The following is an 18,674-nucleotide window of genomic DNA, read 5'->3' on the forward strand; positions in this document are numbered from 1 at the left end:
ACTGGCGTTCCAAATCTTCCAAACTTAGAACTGCATCAGGGAACACAAAGGCTGCTCACTTCTAAAATACTCCTCTCTAGAATAATTATCTGATCACATCCCAGGCCTCAGACTGCTCTTACTATTCAATTCCTTTCCAGAATGAGTTTGCCTGGCAAGGAACCTTATGAACAGCAACAAAATGTTGCACTGAAGTCAGAACGACTCAGTGGTGACATGCTTCTTGCACCACATAAGCAAAATAAAACGCGAAGGGCCACAGTCACTGCTGTGCTCCAGCTGCTTCACACCACACAAAGCAGCAAGAGCATAGCAGTGAATCGGGCTCAGAGCTTTTACACAGTTTTCCGTAAAATGTACCTGTTTACTAGACAGATTCATAGATTGTAAGGCCAGATGGGACCATTAGCTCATCTTCTCTGACCTCCTGTATAATACAGGCCATTGGATTTCATTAAGTGGTTATACGACATAGAACAGGAAAAAATACAAAAGTGCTTAACTGCAGCTGTGTGTTACATTTCAGGTGTCAAGTAATTTCTCCCCCTCCCTTTTCGTTTTGTAAATAAGTGGCTTTATTTTGCCACCTTAAATAGGAGCATGGGAATCAACAGTATTATGACATTCAGAAAGATGTAACTTATTGTATATAGGTCTTCACAGAACTACAATATATGTCCGAAATAATTCTTCAGTTATAAGTTTGTTACAGACATAAATGAAACAGAAGACATATGCAGTAAAAATCGAGAAGCTTTACATTTTTAACCAATTTATTATACAGTGAAATAAACAAAGTGCAGAAATGCTGCAGTAATACTTTTTCCTCTAGGAGATGGAAACATTCAGAGAGTCTATTTCTAAATGCTTATTTAAGAGTGATGTCCTATCAGTTTCCTGGCTACTGGAACAGAAACAGTCTTGAGTTAACTGTGTCTCTACTGTGAAAGGTTTTAAAGCTTTTTGCTTTTCAGTTGAATAAAAAAATGAGTTTACAAACCTTTTCAATGCATATATTACATAAGTTTTGTCTAGCAACAACTACATCCCTTTTAATTTATTCCCTAAATGTGACTTTTCATGCATGTCTTCTGAATGCTGTATTCAGTGACAGTTTCTAATGAGCTGGTGTGTAATCCATGATTGCATTTCTCTTCAGAAAATCACTTCCATGCCTGGCTGATCTATGTTTAGAAAGCAGCTCTTACCAATCAGGCATTTTTGCACTTGTCAACATTCTTCTCCATTGAAGGCTCCTTCCCAAGCTTCTTTCCATTAAATGTTGATGTACAAAAGCAGTTACTCATTTTGTTTTGTGCTCATTCTAGTGAGGATTGGCGTAGCAGGACTGTGCAAAACAGAGAGAAGAGAGAAGTCAGTTTATTGCCAGCAGACAGTCATTGCTATTGAGTTTGGCACAGTGCTATCTTCTGATCAATACTCTAAATACATTTCACTATTTTTATTTCCATTCATTTTAAAAGATAACATTGGTCATCAACTTTAATCTCCAACTATCACTGTGAGTTGTAGGGTGGAATCCTTGAAATCAGTTTTGATCTATTATTCGACAAGAAAAGTCAAAATAAAGGGATTGTTTCATCTGAAGTCTGAACAGTGGGAACATAAAGATGCAGCATGTACTGTGTGAGAGTCACATTTGTTTGAATAATATCAGGAATCAAATCAAGGTCCTGAGATTTCTATTCAGTATTTATGATTTACTTCAAATGCCTGCATACACAAACCTCATTAAAAAAATAAATAAATAACGTTAGTCTGGTAGATTTCAAAGGGACAGTCCCCCAAAATAATAGAGGTGTTTTCAACACATACCATCATCCATCATGCACTGGTATGCCCCTCCCTCCCCCTCCATGATTTTCAGTACCACATAAACATAAATTCATGTTCAGGGCAAAAAAGGAATGACTGCAGTCTTACTGTGAATAGGCTGCTGCTGCAGAAAGCCTCCTCCCCTCCCTTTATGCAATCTATTGCATCTAAATTAGGAATAAAACCCAGGGTACTGTGCACAGAAACCATGGCATAGCTGATGTGTCCATATACACATGACCTTAAGCCATGGACTGGTATGTCTCTCCACTGCTGCTGTTGTGAAGGCCCTGTGGAGGGCACATTCTGCTTCCTTTCAGGGCGTCCAAATGTAGGACAGCCATCTTCTCCAAGATCCTCCTCCAACCATACTGGCTTGTGTGTTGTTCTCCTGATATGTGTGTATGTGGATAGTAGGTCAGTATTTGTCCCTAAATTTGAATAAAAAGTTATTGTACAAGTGGAGATCTGCAGACGGATCACTAGCTAAAATTTCCCTGATAACTGGACTATTTAGGCTGAACCTTGAAGTCTTTACTCTGGCAACATCTTCACTGGCAGGAGTTTTGCCTGAGAAAGTATTTAGGGTGAAATTCTGGACATAAACACACAGCCTGACTGAAGGGGCTCTGTGCTCACATGCATGGGGCTGGAGAACAGAGTCAATGGGACTGATTCATCATTACTCTCTGGCCCCTTTATGCCAGCTGTGCTGGCACAAAGGTCTGTAAAGCCAATGGATATAGCACTGGAGATGAGAATTCTCTTGGTGTCGCAGCCAGCATAATGTGCATCACTGCCCTCTAACTATTCTGAGCTGCTGGAATGGCCTCTTGGGGCCATTAGGCAACAAGGCACAAGTCAGAGCAGCCCTGAGGCTGCTCAAACCTGTTCCAGGGACTGAGAATAGGATTGAGGAAAGCTACCTTTGCCACTTCCCCCAGTCCTGCACCAAGTGGAGTGTGGTCTCCACCAGAAATAATGCTCAGCTCACATGCTATGTTTAGATGTGTTTTATAAAGAGGACACTTACAATGGCTGTTGCTGGAACTAGACAATAGAAAACAAATGGCGCAGGAAGATTATCTATATCTGTGTACAAGGAGAGCACTGGTGATGATGACTGGGACTATTCTGCTTTTGTCAGAAAACTAATACACAATTTAGAGTGATCTGTGAGGGAACAATACTTTAATGAAGTTAGTATACAGTGGGTCTAATAATTTGCCTTTTACAAATGGAAATGATCAGTTACACTTTTCTGAGCAGAGCTTCCTCTTGTCCCCATGAAAAGAATGCGCCAATAGCGAAGGACAAGTAGTAGACAAGAAATGCGCACATGTCTGATTAAAAGGATCCTAAGGCATTTTATAAAGTTGAGTAAGTATCATTATGGAGTCATAGATGATAAAGAAGGTAAAGATCTGTTTCATCATCCCATCTATTTCCTTCTCAGTGAAGTATTGTTCCCCACAGTACCTAGGCAAGCATGTGGTCTAATTTACTGTTAAAATTATCCTCCTTTCACAAATAGAAATAATGATGCTGAGAGAGCTAAATCACTTTCCCACAGCCAAAGAGTGAGTCAGTGGCAGAATCAGGAATAAAACCAGGTTTTTTTGACTCCAAGTCCCCTGGTCGGCCCACTCATCATCCTGCCTCTACTACATCTAATAGCTATGGGAAGGCTATGACAAAAATATATGTGGACAAATACAGATAGATGGCATAACAGAGAAATTATTTGATATGGGACAATTTTAACAAGGAACACCAAATGTACAGGCCTTAATAATATACTGTGGCACCTCCATGAAAAATGTCAGGTTTGTAGGATTAAATGGAGCATTTAAAAAAAGGGTTTTTATCACAAGTTATTGTATTTGCTATTCAAAGGCATGACAATATTTGGCATGATAATTATTGGATTTCCAGCAACATTTGAAATTCAGCATTAGGGTTGCAACATATTAACATCTTTATTAATTCTTCTGCAAAATTTTATACACAGGTGTTATACAGAGGAAAGAGGACATTTAATAAATGTCACAGACTCCTAGTTAGTGCTGTGCAAAGAAGAAGCTGCATAAATAAGTCACTCATTTTGTTCAGTCTGGCTTGACCTTGTAACATGTCACATGCTTTTGACTTTTTGACGTTTCTTTGCATCGGAGTTACCTACAAATCCTTTTTAGAGCTGTCACGTGAACCAAAATTAATGAAAGCAGTCTCTGTGAAGGCTATATTGTCCAACTACCTAAATTGCAATGCTGTTAGATTCTCAATCTATTTGGAGATTTTGAAAGGCTTCACATCCTGGTGATATGATTATTGTTCCTACTTGATCCATTCAATTAGGGTACGTGCCGATTGTTGATGATAGAGTTGGTATGCAGTCTCTGCTTGAGGGATTTACAGCATTCCAATGTTTATGCACGTTTTCTGAGGGAGCTCATCAATATTTCTTTGGTGTGAAGATGAATAATAGAGAGCATTGCAGGCTGCTCCTTCCCAAAGTAAATACACAGACTGAAGTTTCAGATAGTCCACAACATGCTTTTATGGCAAGGACATTCAGATAAACAGCACTTATAGAGAATAATGCAAGGGTCTTCATCCTTCAAAGGCTGAATACATTGCCTTTGCAACAGTCTCAGCACTTTATCTGATTAATTCTCTGCAGACATATTTATACAACCTCTTAGCCATGCATTTGATTGGTAGTCTGAAAAATGCCAGCCTTCTAGGGGTTATTACTTTGCTGTTCTCTCCAAACACTTGTGATTACAAGTGTCTTACTAAGTTAGAGAGGGAAAGAAAATGACTTTCTTGATGAGGCCAAGACCAATGCTATTCCAAAATCAGATCAGCTGCTAGGAGTCGCTTGAGAAATAAGCGACTGGTAAAATTTCCTCCTCGTCTCACCAGAGACCCAAAGTGCTCCACTGACCCGTTATTTATTATTATTTATTGAATGCTGGCACTATATTTGGTGTACTACAGGAGAGAAAGGAAGCTATGGTGCCTGCTCCCAGGGGCTTACAATCTAAAATAGACACGCAATGCAGTTTGGATACATAAAACACCGGGTGAGGAGATGACTGTCTAATCCCAATATGAGGCATGCAGAATTTGTTAATGTTTTTGTTTTTATTTCTTCATTGAATTGTTCCTGGTCCTGGACAAAACTGCTGCCAATGAGCTAGGCCAGTCCTAGAAGAACATAGGGTTTACTGTAATTTTAATTATGTGCTTCAAATACTTTCACTTTCTGTTTATCATCTGGAACTGCACCTTGTAACTAGAGATACATAGGGTGGGATTTTCAGAAGTACTTAGCCTTGGCCTAAATCTCTTTCCATTGAAGTCCATGGGAATTTTACCAGTAACTTCAATGGGAACAGAGTAAGTTTAATGTTGAGCATTTCTGAAAAATCCACGCTTAGTTGCTGCAACACAGAAATCAGAAACTAACGTGCATCATTATACAGGCAGCATCCATACATGTGTATGTGTAACCCATGAGCCTAATAGGAAGATATCTCCTTAAGAGATCCATTGGGGGAGGTAGGAGTGAGCCATGTCTGGTTCATTGGTTGTTTTATTTTTTCCCTAACCAAACCAGGTTTTTTATTGTATACCTGCTACATTCAACTTCAAAGACCAGAACCAGTCCAGAATGTCAAAGCTCAGGGCAACCATCCATACGGATGAGACCTTCATTCTGAAGATGGAAAACTCTTGAAGACGGAGAGGAAAGCACTCCTATCACCAACAACAGGAAGTAGTTGTGTCTGGAGGTCAGCGTCCCAAGCTCCAACGTTTCTTTGCTCTGCTTTGCAGCCTCGATAGCAGCAGTGAAGACATCTACTTAGTGTTGCTAGGCAGATTAAGCACTCCACATCCAGAAGCTTCTGGAATTCGGTGTGGTAGTTTTGGGTCTGCTCCAGTAGGTTCCCTGTTGCTGTGGTCAGACTTCATGAGGGCAAGCAGTCAGGGCAGCTGCTTCGTGGGGGGCTATGTGCCCTGTGTGAGTTGGGAGAAGCTGAGCCCAGGAGCAGAAAGCAGCCTATTGTCCCTAACTCTGAAACATTTTGCAGCAGGTCAGTGATATTGTTAACCCTCTAACAGGGAAGCCTGGGCAATGCTAATTATAGCAAAGGGAGACTGGAAGGGAAAAATAACTTCTCTTTTAATTGTATGTTTTGAATGTTGTTTTGATTTTAGCTAGGGTGACCAGACAGCAAGGGTAAAAAATCAGGACAGGGGGTGGGGAGTAATAGGTGCCTATATAAGAAAAAGCCCCCAAAATTGGGACTATCCCTATAAAATCGGGAAATCTGGTCATCCTAATTTTAGCCAAACAGTTCTGGCTAAATTGTCTCAACTAGTCTGAGTCACCAACTTTTCTTTAAATGTAGTAATGGGGAAAGAGTCTTTTCTATTTTGCTATTCTCAGTTTTGTATTTTCTTTAAATCTGTACACTTAACTGAGTGGTTGGTTAATCTGTTAGCTACTGACTAGCAGTGGTTTCAGCAGAGGAAGAGTCTGCGTGGATTCCAACTGAAGATTCCTACAAGCAGGTGGAGGGAAGATGTTGTTTTAGACTCAGCAGACTGTATAGATTTGGGGATCAAAGCCTCAAACTGAGACTTAGGTGAACAAGCCCTAAGCTTTTGGGAAGTTTCAGTTTCTTCTCACTGTATTTCTGTGGGGACTGAACGGTTCAGATTTTAATTTGTTTTCTTTATATATGTTTATGTATAACTGTGAAGGAAAGGTCTGTGGATTATAACATAGCCATGTCATGTTGTAAAAATTAGATTACAAAAATATAAAGTTTTTTAATTAAATTAATTTCTTTAGTTCCTTTTGGGACTTGAATGTCGGGAGGTTGACCCTGTGCAATCCTTGCTGAAAATCCTTAGAGACTGAACTCTGGGTCTCCAGCTACTCTTCTATGGGAGTTGGGGTTTTTGTAGGCACTGGAGAAGTGTAATGAAGTGAACTCTATCCCACCCAAAGGTTACATATGTACCTGTGATTAAGGGGAAAGGGATGAAGGGCAGGTAGGCACCCAAAACCAAGTGGACATTGGGTGCCTAACTGCTCTTCATGTCTTTGAAAATCTTCCCCTAAATTCTTATAATGAAAAATATTCCTGAATAATAGGCTGGCCTAAGACAATGTCATTGCTTTTCCCGGCGATGAGGAGGAGAGAAGACTTTTGGAGGGCTACATGTAGTATCTGCTTCCACTCACTCATCCGCAGAAAGTGCCTTTTCTTTTCCAAATGTGTCCAGCAAGCACCCTTTGCCTTGGTTGCAGCAGCGCTGCAAAGGGGGGGCTGTGGCAGCACTTGTACAGGATTCTGGGGCACACAATAGATGTAAAGCTGCCCACAGCTATGCACAGCAGTAGCAAGGCTGTCCTATTGAATGGGAGACTCAAGAGGTCGTAAACTTCCTAGCCAAACCTCTTTGGTTTGGGGCCGGCTTGTAGGTGAATGCTCATGCTGTTCCAGCACCTTTTTGATAGAACATCAGGAATGGCCTCTTGTTTAGCCAACGCCTAAGGTAAACACAGCACTTCTTCCCTTTAGTTGTAGACTAGCAAGCAGGATCTGGCAGTTATCTTTTACACAGTCATCCATGGGTGTCAAAGCCTGACTCTGCCAGCAGAGAATGCTGAGGGTCAGAGACTGTGTAGCGTATACAAGAAATATCAAGATGTTTATAAAAGTTTTAAAAAACCCAAGGAGTAAGATTCTATGTTGCCTTTTCCGGTGAAGAATTACAGGAGTTTACATTGATAGATTGATAAGTGACCTGGCTTCTTTGTTTGCAGCATTTTCTTGCAAAGCAATAGGAAAAAAAAAAAAAAGGATGTTAACAGATTCTATATTCAGACTCCATGGAATAGAGGACCACAATTCTGAATGGAAGGCCACTTACTGCTCATTAGATCTGCTACAATTATATTACTTGTTGTTCTGTTAGGGGCAGTAGTTTAACTTTCAGCCTAACAGGCTTTATGAATGTTTTCAGAAGCATTCAAGAATTTTCCAAATGCTCACATGAAAAGAGAAATCTTGCCATTTCTATTTGCAGAAAGCTCAGTTCCTGGCTACATAATAAAACTCTTAAAATCTGACAGGCTGATTTCAAGGCAAATGAGGCAGATAATGGTAGTAATTAACCACTGAACGGCATGCCACTTTTTCTTATACAAAGGAGGAACAGAAAAATGGCTGGAGGATCCAAAAAAATTGTTTTTGTCATATTACTGATAGCACTATTTTCTGTTGACAATTCATCTTGTGATTGGGTATAGTGCTTTGTCTAGTAACACTTTACCACAGGTTTCAGAGTAACAGCCGTGTTAGTCTGTATTCGCAAAAAGAAAAGGAGGACTTGTGGCACCTTAGAGACTCACCAATTTATTTGAGCATAAGCTTTCGTGAGCTACAGCTACATCCGATGAAGTGAGCTGTAGCTCATGAAAGCTTATGCTCAAATAAATTACTTTACCACAGACATGAATAATCCATGTCATTCTGATAATTATTCATGAGCAACAGCAAAATACACCTAAGGAACATCAAGGACCCAAACCTGCACTCCTTGCATACGTGAAGCTCCCACTGGGTCCAGTGCCCTTGAGCTCCTGGCTAATTTTTGTGGCTTTTCAATCCCATTTTCTTATTTTTATTTTTTTCTCTCCTGTTTTTGTGGGTGAAAGACCCACATTGCACAGGAGGAAGTGATTGACTGCAGGGAGAACATTTAAAAGTAATTGTACACAAAATGCTGTCAAGTGCACAGGGTGAATAAAGTGACAAAACAGAGAAACATTATTTTCTAATCTCTTTTAATTGGCATAATTTTAGGTGCTATTTGTAACACTAGTAGGTAAAGCAGCTCCAGAAAGAAATGTAAGTTTTAATTTGGTGTCCCTTAAATAGTCCAATCAATTAAAACAAGGGGATACATAATTAAGTAGGACCTCCACATATCAAAGTACAACAGATCAGGCACATTAGGGAATGAGATGAGACGGCCCCTTAATGTGCAGAGGTCAGTCTTGGTTGTTTCCTTTCACATTTGTTATTAGCTTCATATTCTTTTGATGTTTGAAAGATTTGAAGGGGCTTTTTGAGGTGGGGGTTTGCATTAGTAAATGTCATTCTATGTGTTATTTGGTCTTTGTAATAATGTGATATACAATTACTATGGACAGAAACACAGAATAGTGTGATATAACAATCCACATGGGAATGCCAGGAGAGAATCTACTCCTCAAGCATAACAGATTATTTTTAACCTAAAATTGTTATATTTTAAACTATTTTCAAAATGGTAGCGATGTTTAGATTAGTATGCGCTATGGCATGTGTAACAGTCTGGAAGCGTTCTCCTGTGAACACTTTCTAGTACAAGGGTGGGCAAACTTTTTGGCCTGAGGGCCACATTAGCGTGCGAAACTGTATGGAGGGCCGGATAGGGAAGGATGTGCCTCCCCAAACAGCCTGGCCCCCATCCCCTATCTACCCCTCCCACTTCCTGCCCCCTGACTGCCCCCCTCAGAACCCCCCACCCATCCAACCCCCCCCACTCCTTGTCCCCTGCCCCCCCCCCCCGGGACCCCTGCCCCTAACTGCCCCCCGGGACTCCACCCCCTATCCAACCCCCCCAGTTCCCCATCCCTTGACCTGTCCAACCCCCCCCAGTTCCCCATCCCCAGAACCTCCACCCCATCCAACCGCCCCTGCTCCCTGTCTCCTGACTGCCCCCCCCGGGACCCCCTGCCCCTTATCCAACCCCCCGGCTCCGGTCTCCTTACCATGCCGCTCAGAGCAGCATGTCTGGCCACTGCGCCGCCTGGCCGGAACCAGACACGCTGCTGCGCTGCCCTGCAGGAGCGTGCAGTCCCACCGCCCAGAATGCTGCCCACGCAGTGGCATGGCTGCATGGAAGAGGAACAGCGCGGGAGGCGTCGGGGGCTAGCCTCCCGGGCCAGGAGCTCAGGGGCCAGGCAGGATGGTGCCGCAGGCTGGATGTGGCCCGCAGGCCGTAGTTTGCCCACATCTGCCCTAGTAGCTAGTGTTTTGGATCCTAGTGGGGCCTGTAACAGTGAGTCAGCAAGACTCCCTTACCAGGTGAGGTTTATGGATATAAAGAAGATGGGAATAGCCTTCTACCCAAAGAGAGTCTGTGAATCTGATGGATGAACTAGGGTCTTGGCTGAACACCTTTGAGGAAGGAACCCTAGAAGCAACCAAACCTAGTGAGAAGGCATGGAAGGGACTTCATATTATCTTTCAGTTCCTTTCTCTGTTAACAAGGCTACATCTCATGGGAAGAGGGTGAGTTTTGATTCTGCACAGTGTGTGGACTGTCTTTTAGAGCAGACTGAGAAAGGCAGCTGCTCACAGCCAGCTAGTTCTTCTTTCAACAGAACCACTGTTTAAACTTACCTAAATGCAGGGAGATGGCAGCCACAGGTTCTGAAATCTTCTGTGTCTGCTGCCTACAAGGCAGGCAGCAACAGTAGTCCAGCTTCCCCTCACTACCCTGCCGGCTTGTCTCATCTCTGACCTGGTGAGACCAACAGTCCAGTGTCTGTACCTACTCAGTCCTCACTGCTGACAGAGACCACCAATAAGAAGCCAAAACCTGCAATCGGTTACTATTTATGACAGTCTGCACTGATATGAGCAGATCCACTGACTTTATTTGGCTCACTCACAGGAGAAAGGATTACAGCAGGGATTGGCAACCTTTGGCACGCAGCCCTCCAGGTAAGCCCCCTGGGGGGCCGGGCCAGTTTGTTTACCTGCCGCGTCTGCAGGTTCGGCTGATCGCGGCTCTCACTGGCTGCAGTTCGCCGCTCCAGGCCAACAGGGGAAGCAGAGGCCAGCACATCCCTCAGCCTGCACCACTTCCCGCAGCACCCATTGCTGCGGGAAGCAACCGAACCTGTGGACGCGGCAGGTAAACAAACCATCCCGTCCCTTCAGGGGATTTACCCTGGCGGGCCGTGGGCCAAAGGTTGCCGATCCCTGGATTATAGAATAAGTAATGATTTGCAGGATCAGGCCCAAGGCTATAAGTTATAGTGGGCGCAGGGAGGGATTGAGAGAGAGAGACATGTTTAGCATCATAAACAAATATAACACACAGCCCCCTCATTCTTTCCCTCCCAAAGAATTTGTCTTTAACACAGAGCAGCAAGTCAGGTGGCATCGCACAAGCTCATCTTCTTCTGACAATTCCTTTTCGGAATCCTCATCAATTTGCCTTTGTCCCTTAAATAGTACTCTGTGATCTTTTTTGGGAGTTTTGAGAAGGGAATCATGTCTCAAAAGAGGTTTTGCTGGCATGGATGATTCGGAGTTTTGCTGAGAACTGGAGGGACACAGAAATGCCTTCACCAATAAGGACTTTTATGTTATTAAGCAGCTTTCTCTAGTGAGTTGTAGGACACAAGTCAGGCAAAAATCAGGTTTTTTTATTCACCGATTTTTATTTCTTCGTTCTGGTTTGCTGCAGTCTTTCCCTATCTGTCCTGGACATCCAAAGAAATGACGGTTGTTGTGATCCCTAAGTGTCCCTTAACTGTTTTCTCTCTCGCGTCGGCATAGAGCTATTACATGGGAGACCTTACAGTGGCACAGCTGCAGTGGTACAGGTCTGTAGTGTAGATATATATAGCCTTAGGTGCCTAAATATAGACTTAGGTGCCTAACATTAGGCATCAGGTTTGAAAACAGCAATCTTTGTCACCTGTTCTCTGTTTGCTTCATTCTTGATTACAGCAAGACTGTATCTTAGCATCTAGTAAGATGCAGTGAGTTTTAAAGATAAGTTTCCACTTTTTTCTTCTATATTGTTGTGCTGATAGACATGCTAGCCCCTTTTCATTCAGGCTAAATGGAAGACGTGATTAAGGTCCATTATGGAGTCAAATAGCTGAAATAATAAAACCCACTGCCCAACATGCTGGGCCACATGGGAAGGCTTGAGCAAGAACTAACTCAGGAAGAATAAGGAGTTTCCCTACAACTGATTGCAAATCCACAGGGTGGGGCATTAAATTGATTTGCACGTTTGTTAGTGTGAGAAAGGTAGGAGACAGCCAGAGAAGCACAGTGAGTGTGACCCTGGGAGAAAGCTGAGAGAGAGAGATTATTCTGGGCACAGTGTTAGCTGAAAAAGAGGCTTGGAATCTGAAGAAGTGAACTGCCTCTCTTTGTTCTGACTGTGTTCAGGGAAACAGGATATTGAGTACATTCTTTGTAAATAAACAGGATTGCGTTCAATCTTATCATCAATTTCTCCTCCTAATGGAAACAACCCAACAAGCAGTTCAGCTTCTATTGCTAGTGACTGTTGGTGGGTTGGCACTTTCTGGCTCCTAAGAACCATGTGGACCAGAGTTAAAGACCCCATAGTCTCTGATAATAGTACAGGAATGTGTGTTGTAAAGAAATAGTTCTTGCTTTTCCCCTTCTTTGATGACATTGATCAGATTTAATGGCAATACTATCAGACACAGACTTCCCATAGTGATCTTGTGTAGTTCAGGTTGTTAAATTATGGATAGAACTGGTCAATTTTTTGCATGAGAAGACATTTAATTTAAAATGGCCTTTCAAAAAATTGTGAAAAATTGTTGGCATTATCAAAATGTCTGGTGTTTGTGAAATGTTCTCAATTTTTTATAAAAATGTTTAGTTTACTGAAAACTGCATTTTCTTCTTACTGAAGATTTTTAAAAATAATGTCAATAAAAAATTCAGTAAAAATGTCAGAAAAGGTAGTGAATGGAAAAATGGCTCCATGTCAAACTCTGCAAAATAGAAACAACTTTAAATTTTTGTGTGACATCATTTTCCCATTTTTTTCAACCAACTTCAATACTGGATGATTTTGGAGCATTGTACAAGTATGATCTGTTCTTTTGCATGTCCAGTCACACACCTGTTTGAGAGAGAGCTCTCTCTCCTTCTGCTATGATCACAGATTCATAGAAATGTGGAGCTAGAAGGGACCTCTTGAAGTCATAAAGCCTCCTGCGCTAATGCAGGAACAAATAAACCTAGATCACCCTTGACAGATGTTTTTCCAACCTGTTCTTGAAAATCTGCAATGCTTTGGTTTCCACAACCTCCCTTGGAAGCCTTTTCCAGAGCTTAACTAACCTTATAGTTAGAAATTTTTTCTTAATATCTAACCTAAATTGCCTTTGCTGAAGATAAAGATGCTTACTTCTTGTCCTACCATCAGTGGACATGCAGACCAACTGATCTCAGTCCTCTTTATAACAGCCCTTAAGATATTTGAAGACTGTTTATCAGGTCACCCCCTCAGTTTTCTTTTCTCAAAACTAAACATGCCCAGATTTTTTAACCTCTGTTCATAGGTCAGGTTTTCTAAACCTTCTGTCACTTTTGTTGCTCTCCAATTTGTCCACATCTTTCCTAAAGTGTGGTGCCAAAAATTGGACACAGCCTTCCAACTGAGGCCTCCTCACCAGTGCTGAGTACAGTAGCGATGCATGGTGCCCAAACTCCCCCCCACCCTCCCTCCAGCTCATTCTTTTCTGTGTGCTGCCCAGTGCATCTGTCTTCTCTGTATCTATCTTCTAGAATGCAAACTCTTCAGAGCAGGTGACTTCATTTTGTATCTTGTACAGGGCTGGACATATTGTTGGTGTTGAAATAATTGAATAATAATAATACACTTCTTCTCTAGACTGAGGGCTTGTGTTCTTCAGCTGGGTTAATATACGCCAGTTGTCACAATCCTTGTCAATTGCTTCTGTTAGTGAATGGCATGTGAGTAAATCTGTGATGACAAATATCCTAGAGAGAGGAGGGGATTAAATCATTACCTCGGACACTGAAATTTATTGTGTTTGAGTATCTTTACTTAGAAAAGTGAATGGTGACACTTTCAAAGATCAGTACAGTCTTTGAGAAGAATGAGTGTATATATGGAGCTTACACTGTGAATATTTGGGTTGTTGGCTAGGCCAACTGGGCTAGCATATTCACACCCTCTTTCAGGAAGGACAGATAGGCACGTCACTTGAAACCCAATGATATTAAAAAAATTAATCTTGGTGCTCATGGAAAACCATTGCAGAATCAGTGATGTCTGTGAGCACCATGACAAACATACTTATCTCTCTATGTGCATTAAGGGGGCTTTGGGATTCAGCATGCTGTCCCAGAAATGCAACTGGATATGAGGGTGGTGGCAGCAACATAAGCAGCTGGACTTTCACTGGGGCATGGCTATTGGATATCTTGGACCCTCAATCAGGCCTATTATGCATGAACTTACAAAAAGTGGTCAAGCAAAACAGAAAACTTAAAACATGTTGCAATTATATAGCTGTCTATCAGCATTTCCAAGTGAATTCTAGAGACTAACATAATGTGTTATTTCATGCAGCCCCCTGTGCCTTGAAAACCTTTCTTGACTGACTTCACCTCCTCACTCTTCTCAAAACCCATTTCTTAAGGAAGTCTCAAATGATGAATTATAATCATATGTATCTAGTGATGGAGAAAAGTGCAACCATCTAGATGTATGCCACTAATGCAAATATGCCTACCCCAACCATTCAAAACTCATGAGTCAGGCACCTAAAACCATGAGTGACTTACAAATTATGAGATTCTAAAACTAAATGTTGGGATGTTTGCATTTGCCTCATGGTGTTTGAGCCTTTAAGGCTCACGTTTTTCAAGTTTTTTTTCTGCAGCCATGAGAGCTAGAAATTTACTTTAAAAAAAAGAGCTAAGGGTCTCACACAATCACATGACTCCAGAAGCGAGTGCTTTGAAAAAATATGATGAGAGTTGACTACACTCCTAATCTTTTTAATAACCAGACAATCATTTTGTCTTCAGCCCCATCCTTCCCTCCCTTTCCTCCATGTGTTTTCATCTCCTTCCATAGTTCTTCTCTTAGCTTAGGTTGCAAACCTATAATTGGATCCATATGGGCACATCCCTTCACATGTACACAGTCCCATTGGGTATGTGTATACAGCCTGTGGAGGCAAACCTCCCAGCCCGGGGTGACAGACTCACTAGTGCTCTAAAATAGCTGTGTAGACAGCACTTTGAAGTTGTGGCTTGTGCTGGAGCTCGGGCTCTGAAGCTTAGGGAAGTGTGTGTGGGGCATTGGCTTGAAAGTCTGACCTCCAGCCCACGCTGCAACGTCAAAGAGCTGTCTATATAGCTATTTCTGGAGTGCTAGCGCAAGCCCTGCAAGCCCAAGTCCGTGAACTCAGACTGGGAGACTTCCTTTAATGGCCTGTGTAGCCATACCCATGACCCCAGTGGGACTCTGTATGGGTGCAAGGGTTTGACTGCATGGATCCCGTGGAGGATTTGGACCATGGATTTGGGGCTTGATCTTACTCTTAATCCCTTTTGTAAAGCACGAAGCACAATGCACATCTATGGCATCACGTAATACCAGCTCTGAAGTTTCCATGTAGGTGGACTGTAAATTGTATCGATTTATTTACTCAAACATTACAGTGGATGGATTTCCCTCTGGCTTGGTACTAATATAATAATGTATTTTAATTATTTGCTGCAGATGATTAGCAATTAAAGTGAACTGAAAAATTTAACCACAGAGAGCTTCCTTCTTGTGCTATTTCTGAATTCTCACATACATTCATCTAAAGCTGAAACATGACAGATGTCTCAAATACATGACAGAGCATAAACTATTGATTGTTATTGTTATTTTAAAAAAAAAAAGCAGCATGGGAAGATCTTTTTCAGTTGTGACTTCTAGCTCCTGAGCATCCTAACCCTTGTCAGTGCTGAAGTCTGGAACTGTTGATGTCTGGCACCAGGAAATGCTAACTCCAGTAAATAAAGAGTTAATTTTAGTTTTCTTAGCCTGGTATTTTGAATACTTCCACGCAAAACTTGCTCCCAGCTATGTTTTCCTGTATGATCTGTTTCGCTTGAGAAACTGTTTGGGGTTGTTATGAAAATCAGCAGAGTCAGCACCAGTCATAAAACCAAGAACTGCTATGAATCTAACCAGGCATTTTCAGTGAGTTTTTTTTTTCTTTTTTTTGCACAGATGAGAACAAGCTCATGCTTATATATGAAAAACGTCACTTTGAACCCATTAGATTTTTTTTTAGTGTTTTTGAAATTTCTGTGATCAATCATATAAGTTCTAGTCTTATGCAGTCACCCTCTATAAGCACAGAATCACCCTGGGTTATCATTTCTAGTCCTCACTGAACACAAAGCAAGTTTATACAGAATAAAGACTGGCTGAACTTTTATGGCTCCATTTTGTGGGCTAGAGCACAGCTTGTAAAATCTTTTGGCAGGAAGAAAGAACAATGTCCTACCTTTCTTATAAAAGGTTGGAGAATAATACGTAAAATTGAGATTGTAAATTCTTTTTGGCAGGGATTGGCTGTATCTGTCTCCTGTGGAGTGCCTAGCATAATTTTGGGTGCTAAAAATAATATTTTACTAGGCAAAATTATCCTAGGTGTAAAGCCATCAACTTCAGACAAATTGCACCCGAGATGAATTCTTATCAGCACTTCTATAGCACTAGCTGCATTTCTAAAGCACCTATCACCATGGTGTGTGGGCATTTATAAAGGAAAGGAAAGGAAAGGAAAGGAAAGGAAAGGAAGAACTCTCTAGGGCTCCGAGAATCCAAATACCCTGAATGGCTCAGTATCTGTGAGTGTGTTGGTGTTTTTAGCCTCACATAATCATTTATGGGGCCAAAGTAAAGTAGGATCTGGTCTTTTCATAGTATTTCTGTCACCCAGGAATTAAAGCAGATTGAGAAAGCAGCTCTTGCATTATTTCACCCCATAAGTGGATCCCCTGTGAAACTGAAAAAAACCTCATTGAAAATAATAAATATTTGAAAGACTCATTATTATTTATTTATACCTGTCCATATATCTATTAAGGGGACACCATCATACGGCCTAATCACATCAGCCACACTATCAGAGGCTTGTTCACCTCACATCTACCAATGTGATATATGCCATCATGTGCCAGCAATGCCCCTCTGCATGTACATTGGTCAAACTGGACAGTCTCTACGTAAAAGAATAAATGGACACAAATCAGACGTCAAGAATTATAACATTCAAAAACCAGTTGGAGAACACTTCAGTCTCTTTGGTCACTCGATTACAGACCTAAAAGTTGCAATTCTTCAACAAAAAAACTTCAAAAACAGACTCCAACAAGAGACTGCTGAATTGGAATTAATTTGCAAACTGGATACATTAACTTAGGCTTGAATAGAGACTGGGAGTGGATGGGTCACTACACAAAGTAAAACAATTTCCCCTTGTTTATTCCACCCCCCCTCCACCTCCCACTGTTCCTCAGATGTTCTTGTCAACTGCTGGAAATGGCCCACCTTGGTTATCACTACAAAAGGCTCCCCCTCCCGCCTGCCAGCTCTCCTGCTGGTAATAGCTCACCTTAAGTGATCACTCTCGTTACAGTGTGTATGGTAACACCCATTGTTTCATGTTCTCTATGTATATAAATCTCCCCACTGTATTTTCCACTGAATGCATCCGATGAAGTAAGCTGTAGCTCACGAAAGCTTATGCTCAAATAAATTTGTTAGTCTCTAAGGTGCCACAAGTACTCCTTTTCTTTTTATTAAAAACAATGCAGCTCTTGTTCTGAAGAGTTTACAACCTACTGCTCAACACAGACCATCACAGCGGGGACAATGCATGGAAGGGGAGTAGGGAATGGACCAGAGGCGCAGGGTTACGCAGGAAGAACTTGTCGTGGCTTGTCTGGCTTCTTCAGGCTTCTTAAAAGCACCAGGTGACTTTTAAAAATATGTTTATAATTAAAATGATTGACAGTAATTGTGTGAGTTAATTCACAAGCAGGATTGTCAGGAAATGTACTCCTGAAGGGGAAGGGCTCCTGATATACACTTTTCACCAAACACTTGAGAAGCCAATGCAGGAAACATTCACTTTGATGCTCTGACCTCCTGTGAAGCTGTAGCCAGACAGCCAGCCCCCCCCCTCAGACCAGCATTGCTGGAAACACACGGGAGCCAAAAACCACAGGGCACTTAACATGAATTCCAGCACAGCCTTTGAAGCTGAGAGAAGCACAGGTGTGCTGCTACAATGTGTCACTGGGAACATATACAACGATTGGGCTCACAGCAGGCAGAGGCGCTGTGACAGACATGGCTCTTAGCCCCTACTAAAACAGCACGATGCACACACACCAACATCCTAGGTGGGAAAATATTTACCCTAATAAAAGGAATGTCCAGTAGTTGACACTTATTGTTTCTCTCCCTTGCAAGTGTAAACTACTCTTGCGAGAGCTGGCGTCACCCAGATAGACCAGCCCCAATTTGGCACAAGAAAGGAGAAAGAGAATAAAGGAGTACAGAGGTATAAGTAGGGGACCTACAGCACCATGATTTTTGAGTGCTTTTCACTATCTATCTGCTGGTCAGATAAGTGACAGCCTCCCAAGGCTTCTGCAGCTCAGAGGGTCCCTAAGCCTTGTCCCTTATTCGTCTTTCCGCGGAATTGAGTGACCGATCCTGGCTTGGCACCGCTGGAATCGAGAGATGCAAGGAGGGTAAGAAGCACCCACACCTGATCTCCTATCTTTAGTGTACACATATTTTGAAATAGAGCTCTATACTTTGTTTTCTTTCTTTGGGATTGTAGCTTCAGTTTTGTAACTTGTTTGTGTGTGTAACATCTCTACACTTAAATAAGTAGGCACTAGCAATTTTGTAACCACATGATT

At 41.9% G+C, this 18,674-nt stretch overlaps 1 protein-coding gene across 3 annotated transcripts in view; it reads right to left on the bottom strand.

Annotated features, from left to right (window-relative positions):
• Positions 1-439: 439 nt before the first annotated feature.
• LHFPL3 (LHFPL tetraspan subfamily member 3) overlaps positions 440-18,674 on the bottom strand; it is a 408,865-nt gene continuing 390,630 nt past the window's right edge. For all 3 annotated transcript variants that reach the window (XM_074942512.1, XM_074942511.1, XM_074942510.1), the window contains one exon: positions 440-1,348. Coding sequence is in view for 1 of the 3 variants with exons in the window: in XM_074942510.1 (XP_074798611.1) it covers positions 1,320-1,348 (29 nt within the window). In the remaining 2 variants the exon portion in view is untranslated. The remainder of the gene's footprint in view (positions 1,349-18,674) is intronic.

Source organism: Natator depressus, chromosome 1, assembly GCF_965152275.1.
Source record: "Natator depressus isolate rNatDep1 chromosome 1, rNatDep2.hap1, whole genome shotgun sequence".
Classification (NCBI taxonomy): Eukaryota; Metazoa; Chordata; order Testudines; family Cheloniidae; genus Natator; species Natator depressus.